Source organism: Heloderma suspectum, chromosome 5, assembly GCF_057233095.1.
Source record: "Heloderma suspectum isolate Gila_16-S chromosome 5, 16-S_ref, whole genome shotgun sequence".
NCBI lineage: Eukaryota > Metazoa > Chordata > Lepidosauria > Squamata > Helodermatidae > Heloderma > Heloderma suspectum.
The window spans coordinates 100,648,574-100,663,136 of record NC_139462.1 but is presented as its reverse complement, the minus strand read 5'-3'; the positions used below and the strand labels follow the sequence as shown (position 1 = coordinate 100,663,136).

At 42.7% G+C, this 14,563-nt stretch overlaps 1 protein-coding gene across 1 annotated transcript in view; it reads left to right on the top strand.

Moving 5' to 3' along the window:
- The window catches only part of GRXCR1 (glutaredoxin and cysteine rich domain containing 1), a 41,727-nt gene extending 27,717 nt beyond the window's left edge, over positions 1 to 14,010 (top strand). Inside the window, exons 2-4 of the mRNA XM_084859779.1 lie at positions 3,020 to 3,259; positions 11,224 to 11,289; positions 13,828 to 14,010. Coding sequence (XP_084715905.1) covers positions 3,020 to 3,259; positions 11,224 to 11,289; positions 13,828 to 14,010 — 489 coding nt within the window. The remainder of the gene's footprint in view (positions 1 to 3,019; positions 3,260 to 11,223; positions 11,290 to 13,827) is intronic.
- The last annotated feature ends 553 nt before the right edge of the window (positions 14,011 to 14,563 follow it).

The following is a 14,563-nucleotide window of genomic DNA, read 5'->3' as shown; positions in this document are numbered from 1 at the left end:
GCAGCCCGACATCCTTGGTTGTGGCACTTTCTCCTTCCCTGTGTGACTGATGGCATTTATTTCAACGCGTGAGCGAAATGCCAGGCCAGAATTGGTTGTGGCAGAGCAAGGCCTGCTAGCAAGAAGAGTGGAAGTCTCACTGCAAAGCTAGTGCCACCCTTTTTGAACTTGGACATCATGCAGAGGAGATTAAAATGGACCTGAGACCTTGCACCATTCTGCAAAACCCTGGCCTCAAGCACTGAGCGGCTGAAGCACAGTGTTACTGAGGTCATACCATTGGGAGCATCAGATGTTTGGAAGCAAGAGGGAGGCAACCCCACAGCAGGTGGCTTCTGCATCACTTTCATTGCTAACTGCTTTTGATTTGCAAATATAGCAGCGACTATACATTTCAGGCACAGATTGACCAGCCAGCAGTTCACTTCTGCTGCTACCACCATCACGAAGGTGAGTTAGTGGGCTGTGCAGTAGCAGCACTGCTGCCTGATCATCTGCTTCTGTTGCTGTTGCCAGGTGGTTGCACAGCAGCAACAGCTGTACTGATGTCAGGCCATCTGCGGTCACCACCTGGTAGGCCTGATAGAGGGCAGTTTGCCCAGGGCTCCCTCCAGCCTGATGCTGGCCCTGACATTAGGAACTCCTGGTGTGGTTGCAAGAGGCATTCTGTTTCAACTCTACGTTTTCAACTCTGCTCCAATCAAATGTAATCATACGTGATATGTGTACAAGAAATGAAATAAGGACATAGCTGAAAAATGGATAATGCAAATAAATGTGAGAAAGAAGGGCTTAAGCAAAGTGTGGCTTTCCTTATGTTAACTGTTCTGGATATTTAGATTTTTGCCCCATCTACTCACAATAAATGACTAGCTGTGATTAACCATTAAGGAAAAGAAGATGATTCTTGATCTTTACATCATCAAACTTTTTTATTATTATTAGAGCGTAATACTCACTATAAAAACAAACACCACAACTCTTTACCTGTAATAGGCATGCATAATAACCAAGCTCTGATACCATACCAAGAATACTAGAACAAGCAGCCATAGACCCTGAGACATGCATAGGAACGTGAAGAACTCTAGTGCAACAGTGCTAAAGGAGGCCATGCCATCAACGATTGAGTCTGGAGATCCATGGATGGTCTGATTGCAGCTTTATAGGGATGTCAGAGAATTCTGCCATGGATCTCGGGGAGGCCGAATGCCAGTGCATTTGGCCCCCCGAAATCTGTGGCAGAACGGCCTGCCCCCCCACCCCCCGCAGATCCCCCCCGGGACGAAACTTACCTGGGGTGGATGTTCCGGGCGGCGACAGCTCCGGCGGCAGCTCTGGTGGCGGCGGCTTTGGCGGCTGGTCTTCTGACCGGCTGCCACCGCCGCCGCCATTTGCAGTCTGGTGTTTGGTTGTTTTTTTTTTTTTACAGAGACGTGATAGGCTACGTAAAGACCTACGTAGCCTATCACATCCCGTTAAAAAAAAAAAAAGTGTACGCAAATGACGGCGGCTATGGCCACCGCCATTTGCGTTCCTTATTTTTCGCTGTCTTAGTCTACCTAAATATTTACGTAGACTATTACGGCGTAAATAAAGGGGAACGCAAATAGCGTAGTGGGCGCTATTTGCGTCCCTTTTTGATTCGCCGTTTTTGCCTACGTAAATATTTACATAGGCTAAAACGGCGAATCAAAAAGGGACGCAAATAGCGCCCACTACGCTATTTGCGTTCCCCTTTATTTACGCCGTAATAGTCTACATAAATATTTACGTAGACTAAGATGGCGAAAAATAAGGAACGGAAATGGCGGCGGCTGTAGCCGCCGCCATTTGTGTATACCATTGTTGTTGTTTTTCTAACCCAGCAGCCACCGCGGCCGGAAATCCGGCTGCGGACGGCCCTAGCCTGGCCGGCTGCTCTGCGGAGCCGCCACGGAGCACAGCCAGCCGTCGAGGATTCCGGGAGGAGGACCGGATCGCCTCCCCCCCGTCGAAGATTCCAGGGGGAGGGACAGAACGCCTCCCTCCCCCATGAACAGAATCCGCTGAAAGGTAATTGACTTTCGTACATCCCTACACCTTTATGCAACACTGTTCGGGGCATTTATTGATTTATTACATTTCAAACCATCCAATAACTGAGGTTCTCTGGGTAGTGTACAAATTAAAAACATAAAATAAAAAGTAGCAATAAAACAATGAGAATAAAACAAGTCAGATAAAAACAGCAGCAGCCCACGATAAGACCAAAAATAAAACCAGCAACAGGGATAAAACAATGCAACGATATAAAAGCACTAAAACAGTTCCTAAATGCCTGAGGAAACAAAAATAAAATGCAGTCCTGAATGTAGGTACCTGGCAAGCTTCTCTGAGGGACAGGGCACCACCACTGAAAAGGCCCTCTCAGGGGTTGCTGGTAAAATCGAGTATGCAATTTGAGTCCATACCAAAATCTCTTGCAATGGCGGTGAAGATACCCTGAAGATGTCCTCTTATGATTCAAGAGTTCTGCATCAGCATTCTTTCTTGCAACACAGCGAAGGCTCATGGGGCTCATGTTTCTGGTTGCAGCCAAATGGGGTGGCCAAATATTTTGGCCTAACCCTGTGAGTAGCAGTCCTGGCATGAGAGAGAGGACAGTTGTTTTCTTAACAGAGATGAGTTCTGTGATTCTTTGCTAAGTTGATACTCTGGTCAGACTGAATGTAGCTGTGCATAATGCAGGAACTGTGCCCAGCATCCTCTGCAGCATTGCAAGGGACCCCAGAGTGCATCTGAGACTGTGCACTGCTTCACTAGCATCCCGAATAATATGACCGCCCTAAATGAATGGTTGTGCGTTTGGGCTGGCCCTCTATGCCTACTGTTCACGTTGCTTCTCAGACAAATGAAATGCTAACTGAAAACTATTGATATAAAAATGAATTATTTTATGACTGTTTACCAAGGGTGGTGTTTTGTTTTTTAACCTGGAAGGGACACTAAAAGAAAAAAAAAGTTTTTCCTTCTACAGGTATCATCAGTTCTGGAATATGGCCGCATAGTAATTTACACAACCAGCCTCCGTGTGGTCAGAACAACTTTTGAAAGATGTGAGTTGGTTCGAAAGATCTTCCAAAACCACAGAGTGAAATTTGAAGAGAAAAATATTGCACTGAACAGTGACTATGGAAAAGAACTAGATGAGAGATGCAGAAGAGTAGGTGAAATCCCATCAGTACCAGTTGTGTTCATTGAAGGCCAGTATCTGGGGGTAAGTACAACATACATAACCGTTAAATTCCTATACCATAACTTTTAATCTATACGCTTGAGAAATTATTAGAAATGCACAAATAAAAAAATAAGGTGGATTAACTTTCCAAATAAGGTACATTTCTTGCATTTCGCTAAAATGTAAAATCAAAAGTAAAGGAACACAAAGAACATATAGCAGTCATAACCAGCTCATAACCAGCTCAAGCAGAGTGACTTAATAAAATGCAGATATAAAAATATGTATATAAAATATTATTCAAGTACTTTATTCAAGAACTACCAGCTATGTTTCAACCCAATGGATCTTCTTCAGTGGGGCATCATTATAAACAACCATACCTAAGAAAACTGGCTAGTTTCCTCTGTCCATTAGGCCAACTTCTTATTCTTAAGTCTTACAACAAACTGCTGTTGTACATTCTGATTTCAGTCATCATGATTCCATTCCAAAGGTCACAAAACATACATTTTTATTTAGAAACGGTAGTTTCCCATATTGCTCCCATAGTAAAACCTGCATATTTACTGTTACAGATAATTATTCTAAGTAGGCAACAAGCTGGAGAATGTTATCACTGGATCTGCGGAAAAACAATGGTGTTAAATTGTGTGGTTGAGCCAATTGTAATGTGCCACAAAGATGCAATTCTGCTTTAATTAATACAACTGTCTGTGCTTTTGAAGAATGGGCAATGAAGCCAATTGCGCATGCAATGTGCAGCAGTGATTCTGGCCTGTGTCGCCATCTGTGGTTTTCAGCGTGTGTGACACAGAACTGTGGATAATAATGCACGTGTGATGACAAAAGTGATTTGGATCTGGTTTGTGAAAATCATGTATCTGCTTTTGTTGATGCTTATCCTGAACATGCGATACCAGTGTGTGGAACAGCAGAAATATCCATGAAAATAAACAGGTGAATTTCAGACACTTCTAGAAATCATTCTTTGTTTTATTGCATCATCATCATGTATATTAACATTCTCCATACCAACTTTGTATATAGAGATGTTTGTACCCCAATGACCCTCATTCACTGTCAAAAGGATCCAAATTTAAGGATTTTCCACACCAGATAGAAATCTGAAATTTTGAAACCCATCTATGCCACACACCCTGATTACTAGAAATGTCTGATACTGCTTCATTCCCTCAAAATTCAGAACATGAAGTATGCCTCATAACACCAACCAACGTTCTAGCATACAACAAACCTAGCCACAATTAATACAGAATGGTGTGCTATGGGAATTCCTCATTCATACGCTTAAAGCAGACTCAGGTTAGGGGAAGTGGGGTGGGGGTTTGCAATGGCAACTAGGAAAGTGAGTCTGAAAATAGGTCAAGTTAGCAATTCATCCATTCTTGCAGATTGCAAGCTGCATTTTCTAGTCTATACATATACAGTATACCCTCTGTTTGAAAAAGAGTTGATTTTCTACATCTTTATTTTATATTGGAAGAGGATGCTGCTGAAAACGAAATGAGTAAAACGTGAACAATTCATGCAGCACAGTGTTAAGACACTATGGGCTTCTCCACACCAAGCTTTTTATCCCACAACTTACCAGGGCTTCTGCTTCCAGATTCTTTGCAGGATTAAGATTCGCTCCTTACATGGGCTGACACATGCTTCCCCCCCCCCAGGACTTCCTTTGTCTGCAAGTTCTACATGTTTCATTATACAGCCACTAGATGGCACTGTGTTATAATGGAATGGCGAATTTCACATGACCATTAAAGTGGATTAACATTTATTACTGCATTATTCTCGATCTTTTAAAAACCGGGATAATTGTCAGAAAGTACAGGAGATGCCCTGGAGGGTGACGACGTCATGTAAAGGACCCACAGACTTCCGTGAGTGACAAATCATGAGCGTGAAATAAAAGCCTCATGTAGAAAAATGCTCTATGTCTAGTCCGATGAAATGTTTCAAAGCCTGCATTCCAAGAAAGATTCTTAAGGGCAGTATCCAGCTGTGTCGTTCCCCTAGTGCAAATGACGTTATGCTAGTAGAAACTAGGTTCTGAGCTATGTGCAAGAGGAGAATCCAACTAAAGTTAAAATTGTGCAAGCATTGTTGTGTAAATGGTTGTGCATAATGCTTGCACAACCGGTTGTGCAACCAGTTATGCATGACGCTTGCACAATCCCTTGTGAAAGCGTAATGTGCAACTGCTTGTGCAACAAACAGATTTGGTGGAGCTCCGCTAGTGCTATTTGAGTTTGTGGAACGACACTGTTGGATCCTGCCCTAAGACTTGCATGTGAAGGAGATGGGAATTTCCTTTACAGTACTCTGGAGAAGCTCACAGTTAAGTGATGGCGCCAATATCAAAAGAGGTTTTAAACCATGTTTCAGTGAATGTTTAATCTTGTTATTATATGCAAATGCACATATACAAATGTTCATGTGCCCCTGGCACATCTGCCATGAACTGAATGCATGCACTATTTGTGCATTATATATATACACACACACACACACACACACACACATATATATATATATATATATATATGACTCTGAACATTTTTTCTGTGCATTTAAATTGTTTGTGGAAGATTTCCATTCTTTCTGCTTGAAAGCCTGTATACTGAGCATGGTGTAATTCCAGTTAGTTTGGTTTGCTGGGTAAACAGTGTAGTGTGCTGCAGCTGCTTTTATTAGAATGTCACGAAACGAATGGCATCTATTTATTTACTGTGGGGCAGATATCAGAGTATGATCTCCTCTTTTTAATCTGGATAGTGGAATATTGCTGGAATAAACCTAGCAATCCTACTTTACTCTCATACCTATGAGATGATGTATCATGTGCTAACACATGGATTTTTTAAAACATTGTTTATTTTTTATCCTGTTCAGGTTTGTTTTATTTTTCTTTTTATAGTGCAAGGCCCCATGGGTATTCTGTAGAAAGCTGACTCATACATTTATAGATAAATTATTACTGTCATCACAGAAAATATAAAAAAATCATCCTGTGTTTTCTCCAGCAGCTGATCAATATGTCCTGTTAACTTAGTCTATGCCTTCTAACAGAAAAGAGCATGGAGAAAGAGAAATGATTTATAGCTGTGGGAAACGAGGCCGGTCCTGACCTGGCAAAATTGATTTGCTTTGGGGAAGCTGATTTGGACAAATACTCCACCCTGTAGCAACACAGAGTGACCACTGCTACTGTGAAGACCTTTTCAAGAATCAGTGGTGGCACTCGAGAGAACTTCGGAGCAAATACTGTATTTATTGGACAACCATCTCACAGAGGATGTAGTGTCTGAACTACAAGTATGGTTACATAAGATTGCTACAATTCCCTCAGTCTCAGGGGTCTCAAAAAGGACAGAAGTCATGCTATCATGTGTAAGAAGCTACACTACAGTAGGTTCACCTGCTACCTTCTCCATGTGAATGTGAAAAAGATGGAGCACTGGAGATATTGTGTGGGAGGTTATTGGTAGCACCTCTCTACAAGTGTGAACTAGCTATCAGTGTTTATTGCCCCTATGTTACATGCATTTACATTGATGTTGGAATTTAGTTTAATTGGCCTTTCCTTCTATCAATGAGGGGTAGCTGCTTATTTAAAAAAAAATATTATTGAGTTTTTCCAAATGAACATATAAAATCAGTTAAACAGTGGTTCGCTGTAAGGGTACGATGATTTAAAATTCTGAGACGTTATGCGAGCGGACAATCATGATAAAATTCATACCAAATTGTAAATTATTTGATACTTCCCACTATATCCCAAGAAGACAACTGTACTGAGGCTTTGCCATCAATACATTCCATTGATTGATTAACAAGTTAAAAGGCAAAAGATTTATCAACTTATTTTTTAAAATAAAAGTGGTAGACAGACCTACTGAGTCTACATCCAAGTAAAGATAAATAATATAATGGCCTGTCCATAATAATATGGACAGCCTGCCTCTGTCCATATTATTATGCACAATTTAGTACATCTTTGAAGCATTTATTTAGCTGAGAGGCGCTGCATATATCTGAAAATGAATTATGCCCTCTGCTGGGATAACGATGAAGGAAATTTAATGAAATTCTTCCAGCTAGGAATTCTTCCAGCTAGGAATTCCTGCTATAAAAATGAACATAGGCGTTTATCATTTTAAGGTATTGAAAAGTACTGAGAAAGATAAATAGCAATGACAAAGGTCAAGTAACCATAACCATATACCCAGCTTGCTTTCACAAATTTTAAGGCAATTCAGAAATACCAAATTATTTCTGTAATTACCCTTAGGATGAATCAGGTCCAGCCGAACACAATAGAACCTGGGTATTGCCAGCAAGCCAGTTAGGTCTTCTTTCCTCTGAAATTTCTGAGGTAATCAGTCAAAGCACTAAATAAAATAAGTTGTCAGACAGGCATGGCGGGCTGATCACACATTTACATATAGCAACAAAAGCAGTGGTGGCAAATCCTGTGGCAGGAGACCACTCCCAACTTTACAAAAACTGCTAATAGTGGTAAAGTGGGTAGCCATAATTGGGAACAAAAACAAACCATCTGTTAAAACTCTCCAAGAATAAAGCACAAGCATCAGATTTCTTAAATGTACTAATCTCTTTCTTTAACCATACAGAGACAACAAAGGGTATATAGAGCAAGGCACTTATACTGGGTTAATATTATTTATGAAGAAATGATAATGCCTTTGTGGGAGCCCTTGTCTTTGCATTTATCGCCTTATGACTTAACCATGGTGGAAGATGATGAATGGTGACTTGTCCAAAATGCAGCCATTAGAAGACTTCTCCATGTTTATGATTTAGGCTGTTTCTGTATGAGGCATTTTATCATGCACGTATGATTGGTCACTCACAGATGTTCGCGGGTCCTATATACAGTGTCATCCTCCTCCTACTCTTTGTAGCATTTATTGCGGTGCTTTTCATGATGATGGAAGTCTGGCATTTTCCCTCCTCCAGTTATGAACCGTGGGGCCTACTGATGAAAGGGCGCTTTATTGCAGCAATACAACAGTGCCATCTAGTGGCTGTATAATGAAATATATAGAACTGGCACATAAAGGGGAAAAAGGGGGACACATATACAAAGGAATTCTTCCTCAAAGACTCTGGAAGCAGAAGCCTTGGTAAAATTGCGGGAAGCCCTTAAACATGGTGGTAGATGATGAATGGTGACTTCTCCAAAATGCAGCAGTTAGATGTCTGAAGCCATTGAACATAATCTGAAACTTCCTGCACCTCTAGGTTTCAGAGGCAGCAACATGGCTTAGTGATGGAGCTGATGGAAGAAAGAGCTCAAGTGTGTACAGCTCTGACCAGGCAAGAAGATGGCAATACTAAGAAAGGAAAGCTAGGATCCTGAGGCAGGTGGTGCCTTCCCCTCCCACTGGCCAAGGCTTCTGTAGAGTGAGAGTCAAACTACATGTTGGTTGCATTATAGTGTGTAGCTATGTCTCTGCTTTTTCCTTACTTAATTCCGGGGTGGGGGGGGGACGACGACTGCCCCATGTATGGAGGGAAGTATTAGCTCTACGTTCTGTAAGGCGCTTGGGCAAGACTCCTCAGTGGTCCCCCTCCTGCAGTGAGTCTGCCTTCTCACTGCCATTGTCACCAGCGGCTACTGCTCCCCCCCCTCATTCTCAGCATTGCTACCACTGGCTTGCTTGACAGGCAGAGGACCAGCGACCAAGCAGGCCGTGGCATCTACTGCTCCTCCTTCTCACCACCACCGTTGTCTGGGCCAGAGCAAGAGGCAGGTGAACAAGCAGGTTGTAAGGATGAAGAGGAGGAGCAGGTCCAGGGGGCTCCTCTCAGTGGGGGCCTGCTTGACAGGTGCCCGACCTTGCCTACTCTTGACAGCAGCCTTGATGGAGGGCAAGCTTATCTCTTCCCTCTCCAACTGCAATCTGAAGGAAAATTCACACAGCTGGAGAGGGAAGATATAGCCCCCCCCCCCATAGAGTGGTCCTGATAACAGCTCTCCCTCCCATGCTCATAATTAATGGATGAACATGCAGAGACACAGCTGCATGTCTGCGCATTAAACGCAGCATGTACTTTGGCCTTTAATGGCCCCTAGCAGATGATCCCCATGTCCCCGTTCCATTTGTGGGGATAAACTGCTGCCTTATTGCCTCTCCATCTGCATTTGATTTGGGAAGAAGAGTTCAAACAGTGCTACTGCTTTGCCCTTATATTTATTTCTCATGTTTTCCTATGTGTGGCTTTAGAAGGAGATCAGAGCAATTCTATTCCTCTTTCAATGCCAGTGTGGGATTACCACCCCAATCCACACATTCTTGCACTGGGTTGGGGCTTTTCATAAGGTAACCTAAGTTTAGAAGGGAGGAGGGAAGTTAAAAAAAGTTAGAGAAACACTGATTGGTTGTGTTGCGGTGGTGGGACCCCTTCTTGGTACTATGTCTTGAGTCGCAAAGATGTTAAGCATGGCAGAAATGACTAGGCCTGCACTGAATACTTTACAGTTTCAGTTTACAGGTAGAAATTCGCAATCTGAGGGCCAAACTAGACAAGAGTAGACAACTACATGCATTTCATCCCCATGTTTGCTTTGGTCGCTTATACAGTGGGGATGGGTGAGTCTATTCTTTAAAATGAAAAGGAGCACTTGGGGAAGCAGTGCCACATATCCTCTGCTTTCCCTTGCTGTGCTTTGTTGCTATAAGCAGATATGGGCTCCAATACCAAAAGTGAGCCAGTCTTCTTAAGCCAACAGCACAGGAAGGGTGGCAACTTTTGGTCTGATTTTTTCAACGCTCCTTTTATGTAACGATTAAACCATGCACCTACCACAGTTTTATTGACGAAGTGGGAAGACACATGGATAATATTCAGGTGGCTGCCTTATCTCGTGTACTCTCAACAGGGTAGAATATTCCCTGAAAAACACTTAGATTGTTCAGATATTCACTTTTTTAAAATCCTGTTTGGTACCATTATTTCTTACAGTTGCTGCTTTCCTCCCTCATCTTCCTTCTTCCTGGATTAGTCATGTGTATATCACCTAGTCAGGGATCATGCAGTGAATAAGAAGACATCACAGTGCTACTCAGTCAGTCAGATTTGGTGAAGTGATGACATCACGGAGGGCAAATAAGATCAGTGTAAATGATTACCTGAACATTTTTACACAGAGTGCTGCAAACTGCCCTAAAGTGAACTAATTCTGGCTCCATCCTAACTGAATCTTTCACTACGCTCTTAGAATGAATGACACACACATTAAATACAAATGACCAGTAGTATTGCTCAGTTCTTCAACCGGTCCTCTTTGATTGGCAGAAGGTTCCAAAGGAAAGTTTAATATCTTCTTCAGCACTTTCATTTTCTTTACAATAGCCTTTTGTACTTTCAAGAAGAAAAATGAAGACTAACTTCATTACGGCTTTGCTTCAAAGCTCAGAAATTCCCCATGGTCCAATGTACTCAACCTAAATTATTGTTATTATTCACTTCTGAATTTTGATTTTAGCAGCATTATATTTTTCATCACCTTTCATCCCATGGTATTATATACCCAGGTACGCAATTCAGTGCTGGAAATGCTTGAATAATAGAAATACCAGTTTTCTCATGCTCATTTAGCAACATTCTCTGATGCACCATATGTTTAAGAAATTGCCTCTCTGACATATTAACAAGATGCTTCATCCTACCCCCGCCTTTTTTTTTGTAAGAAAGCATGTATTGTAAGATAAGGAATAAAAACTGCAGTGAACATGTAGCCCAATATATATGTGACAAATGACCCTAGGTTCAGCCAACAAGGCTTGGGCCAACTAAAAAAGTATGATTATATTGTTTAAAAAAACCTTTTTAGGGGCAGAAGTCTCTCCCTTTTCTTTCAGCTAAACTGGCAGGACTAAAACTCAGAATAAAAAATAATCCCTTATATATCTCTGTTATTACATTAACAGATTTTGCTTGTTTCCTTACAGGGTGCGGAGAAAATTTTGTCAATGAATGAATCTGGGGAACTGCAAGACCTCTTAACCAAAATTGAGGTAATTGATGAGGTTATAAAAGACTACACATTAAAATCTCATTTTCCATACATCAGAAACTCAATTTTCTTGTCAGTACTCCCAGTGTACTATTATATTGATACAAACATATGCAAAATGCATGTTTGATTTCTCTAGACAACTCATTATTTAACTATTCTAAGTCACTCTCGTTGCCTTTTGGGTTGTTATGTTTGATAAGACAAATGTTTGCTTTAAAGCTAACTGCAGTTTGGCTTCTCCTGTCTGTTGGTGATAATGCGTGTTGATAGCTCCCTGTTCTTGGGCATGCTTGTAGCTGTATTACATTTTCTTTGTAAGAGGACTCGAATTACAAAGCTCCAAGCTTTTGCCTCACTATAGGACAAGATAGATGTTAATGTTATTCTTGCAATTATAATAATTGCGTTCATTTTGTAAAAAAAGCAAATAGCAACTACAGAAACCATGGCTTAGAGCCGGGCTGCAAAACGTGCAGCCCACAGGCAGTCCCCACAAGCCATGTCTAGTGGCTCCCAGACCCCAAGCATCTGCCACTGCTAAAAAAAAAATAAATGTGGGGGAGTGAAAACGGCAAGAAACCTCTCTGAGAACAGGCTCTGTGTTTCCTGCCATAGAAGCCGCATGCCTAGAGTGTCCCTAGAGCACCCTAGGAATCAGTGCTCGAAGTTTTCTGCCAGCTCCTAGGATGCTCTGGAGACATTCTAGGAATGAGGCTTTTATGGCAGGAACCAGAAAGCCCATTTCTGGAGGGGTTTTTTCTTTTTTCTTTGCGGATCAGATTGGGGTGGAGAGGAGGAGGCTTCAGTACTCTGCTGCTGTGACAAGGAATAGATGCCCTTGCTGCAAGATCAGGACCTGTGGGATGAGTGTGACTGGCATGTGTATGTTTGTGAGTGTGTGAGAATGTGTGTGAGTAGTGTGTGTGTGCACATGTGCGGCTCCTGCTATCCCGGCAGACACTCAGTGTGCCCCTTGGGCTGAAAAGGCTGTGCACCCTTGGCACAGCAGGAGAGCGGCCTTAATAACTCCGCCCCTGCTACATTCGACACCCAGATCACTCCTCCCCCATGACTGCTACTTGCATCAAGAGGGAAGCTGCCATTGTCACCAGTGAGAATTTCCCTCTCAGTGCAAATAGTAGCTATGCCTCTACCCCGGATCTGGACCATGGTTAACCCCCCTTCTCATGCCACAGTCCCAATCAGAATCACCCACCCCTCCCCCTTGGCTGCTAGTTATTAGCAAAAATATCCACACAATTATCCCTCAAATGAATAACGTCACATCTGTTTTGGCCCTATGCCAGCTACACAAGGAAAACATGGAGAAACAAGCTCTTACGTTTTAGTCATAAGGTAAATAAAAATGGAAGGGTTATGCTAACGCTGGGACAGTACTGGATACAAACAACCCACTGGGTTGTTTGTCCGTCAGCCATGTGTTCCTTATCCAGTCCTGTATTTCTAGCAGTGCTGGGGAGAGGGAGCAGACGGTCACAGCACAGCCTGACCAAGAATCTGCATGAATATTGTCCATTGACAAATGTTGATACTCTCACGATTCCAAAATTCCAATTTCTTCCTGTGGAAATGTTTCTCATAAGCAGGAAACCCCACATTCACTTCACATTTCATTGCCATTTCTATTACACTGAGAAAGGAAATCAGTAAAGTTTTTCTTAGGTAGGCTACCGTAACTGTAATGAACCACTGGATGATGCTCTTAATAGGGGAACAAACAGATAAAATGAAGTTCAGTGATTGTAAAAAAGCAAAAGATTTCCATGATTCATAGAAACAGTATTGACATTTGAGCCCTGATTCAGGACCACTTTAGATGTGATGTTGATTGCACTGGAGGCTGGTGGCTCCGATTTCGGTGGAGCAGCAGATCCATTCTGGGTTTCAGTCAGAACCAGCCAGAACTCTAAAGGACCTATCCAAGGTGCTGAACCTATCTGGGGGCTAGGCTTCAGCACCTTAGATACCTTCTTTAGAGTTCTGGCTGGGTCTGACTGAAACCCAGAATGGATCCACTGCCTCACCGAAATCAGAGCCACCAGCCTCCACTGGTCACTTGTGTGAATGCAACGAACGTGCGTGGGTTTTTGCAATTAATGTGCAACTACCACACATGGTTTTCTGCAGCTGCAGGGAAGCCTAAGCACCTTTGGGACGGTGGAGGGTGGGGAGAAAGAGTTTAACTCTTTCTTTCCTTGCCATTTTGTGTGTGACAAAAATCCCATCTGTGAAGCTGCTATTTTCATTTTGAGGGAAGCTCACATTGGTGCCAATGGAATTTTCCCTTGAAATGCAAATAAAGTTAAATTAAATTGAAAATAAAGTTAAGTTTCCCACCCCCCATGGTCCTGAGGTTGCTTCGGCTTCCTGGTGACTTCAGTTTACATAACAAAAAGTTGCATGTTAAGTGTATCCACACATTAACCTCACATTTAATTTGGCCCTCCAAATGCAGAATATAATGCAAATAACGAATGCTAGGTTTTCTTCCTCCTCCTTTTTCATGTGTGTGCAGAGAGTTCAACACCCCCATGAATGCCTCTCCTGTGGGGGCTTTGGTTTTCTTCCGTGCTCCGCGTGCCATGGGAGCAAGATGTCGGTGTTTCGGAACTGCTTTACAGACTCATTCAAAGCCCTCAAGTGCACCGCTTGCAATGAGAATGGGTTGCAACGCTGCAAGAGCTGCCTGAGCTCATGAGGGCACCTTGATGCACACGGCCACCTCGTTTTATTATCACAACACAACAGTTTGTTATACTCTTTTATATGAAGAAAAAACAGCACATTTATCTAATTCAGTCAATAAAGTTCATTTGTAAAAAAACAAACACAATTGTTAGAGTCTTTTATGCAATGAGATCTCACCGTTTCCTGTGAGTCAGCATGTAATTGTCCTCAGCACATACCTAGAGCAAGGTCGCGGGGTGGAGGGGGGGGGAGGGCTGTTAACTTAGCCAAGGTCAGGGAGGAGACTGAGGCCTTATATACATGCTGTCAACTACCTCTCTTCCTGGTTCAGCAGTTGCAGCCGGGTCTGCTTTCTCATTGTCTGCAGCTGGGATTTCCCCTCCTCCTGAGTTGTTTATTCATTCAGTCGCTTCTGACTCTTCGTGGCTTCATGGACCAGCCCACGCCAGAGCTTCCTGTCGGCCATTGCCACCCCCAGCTCCCCCAAGGTCGAGTCCGTCACCTCCAGAATATCATCCCTCCATCTTGCCCTTGCTCGACCCCTCTTCCGTTTGCCTTCCACT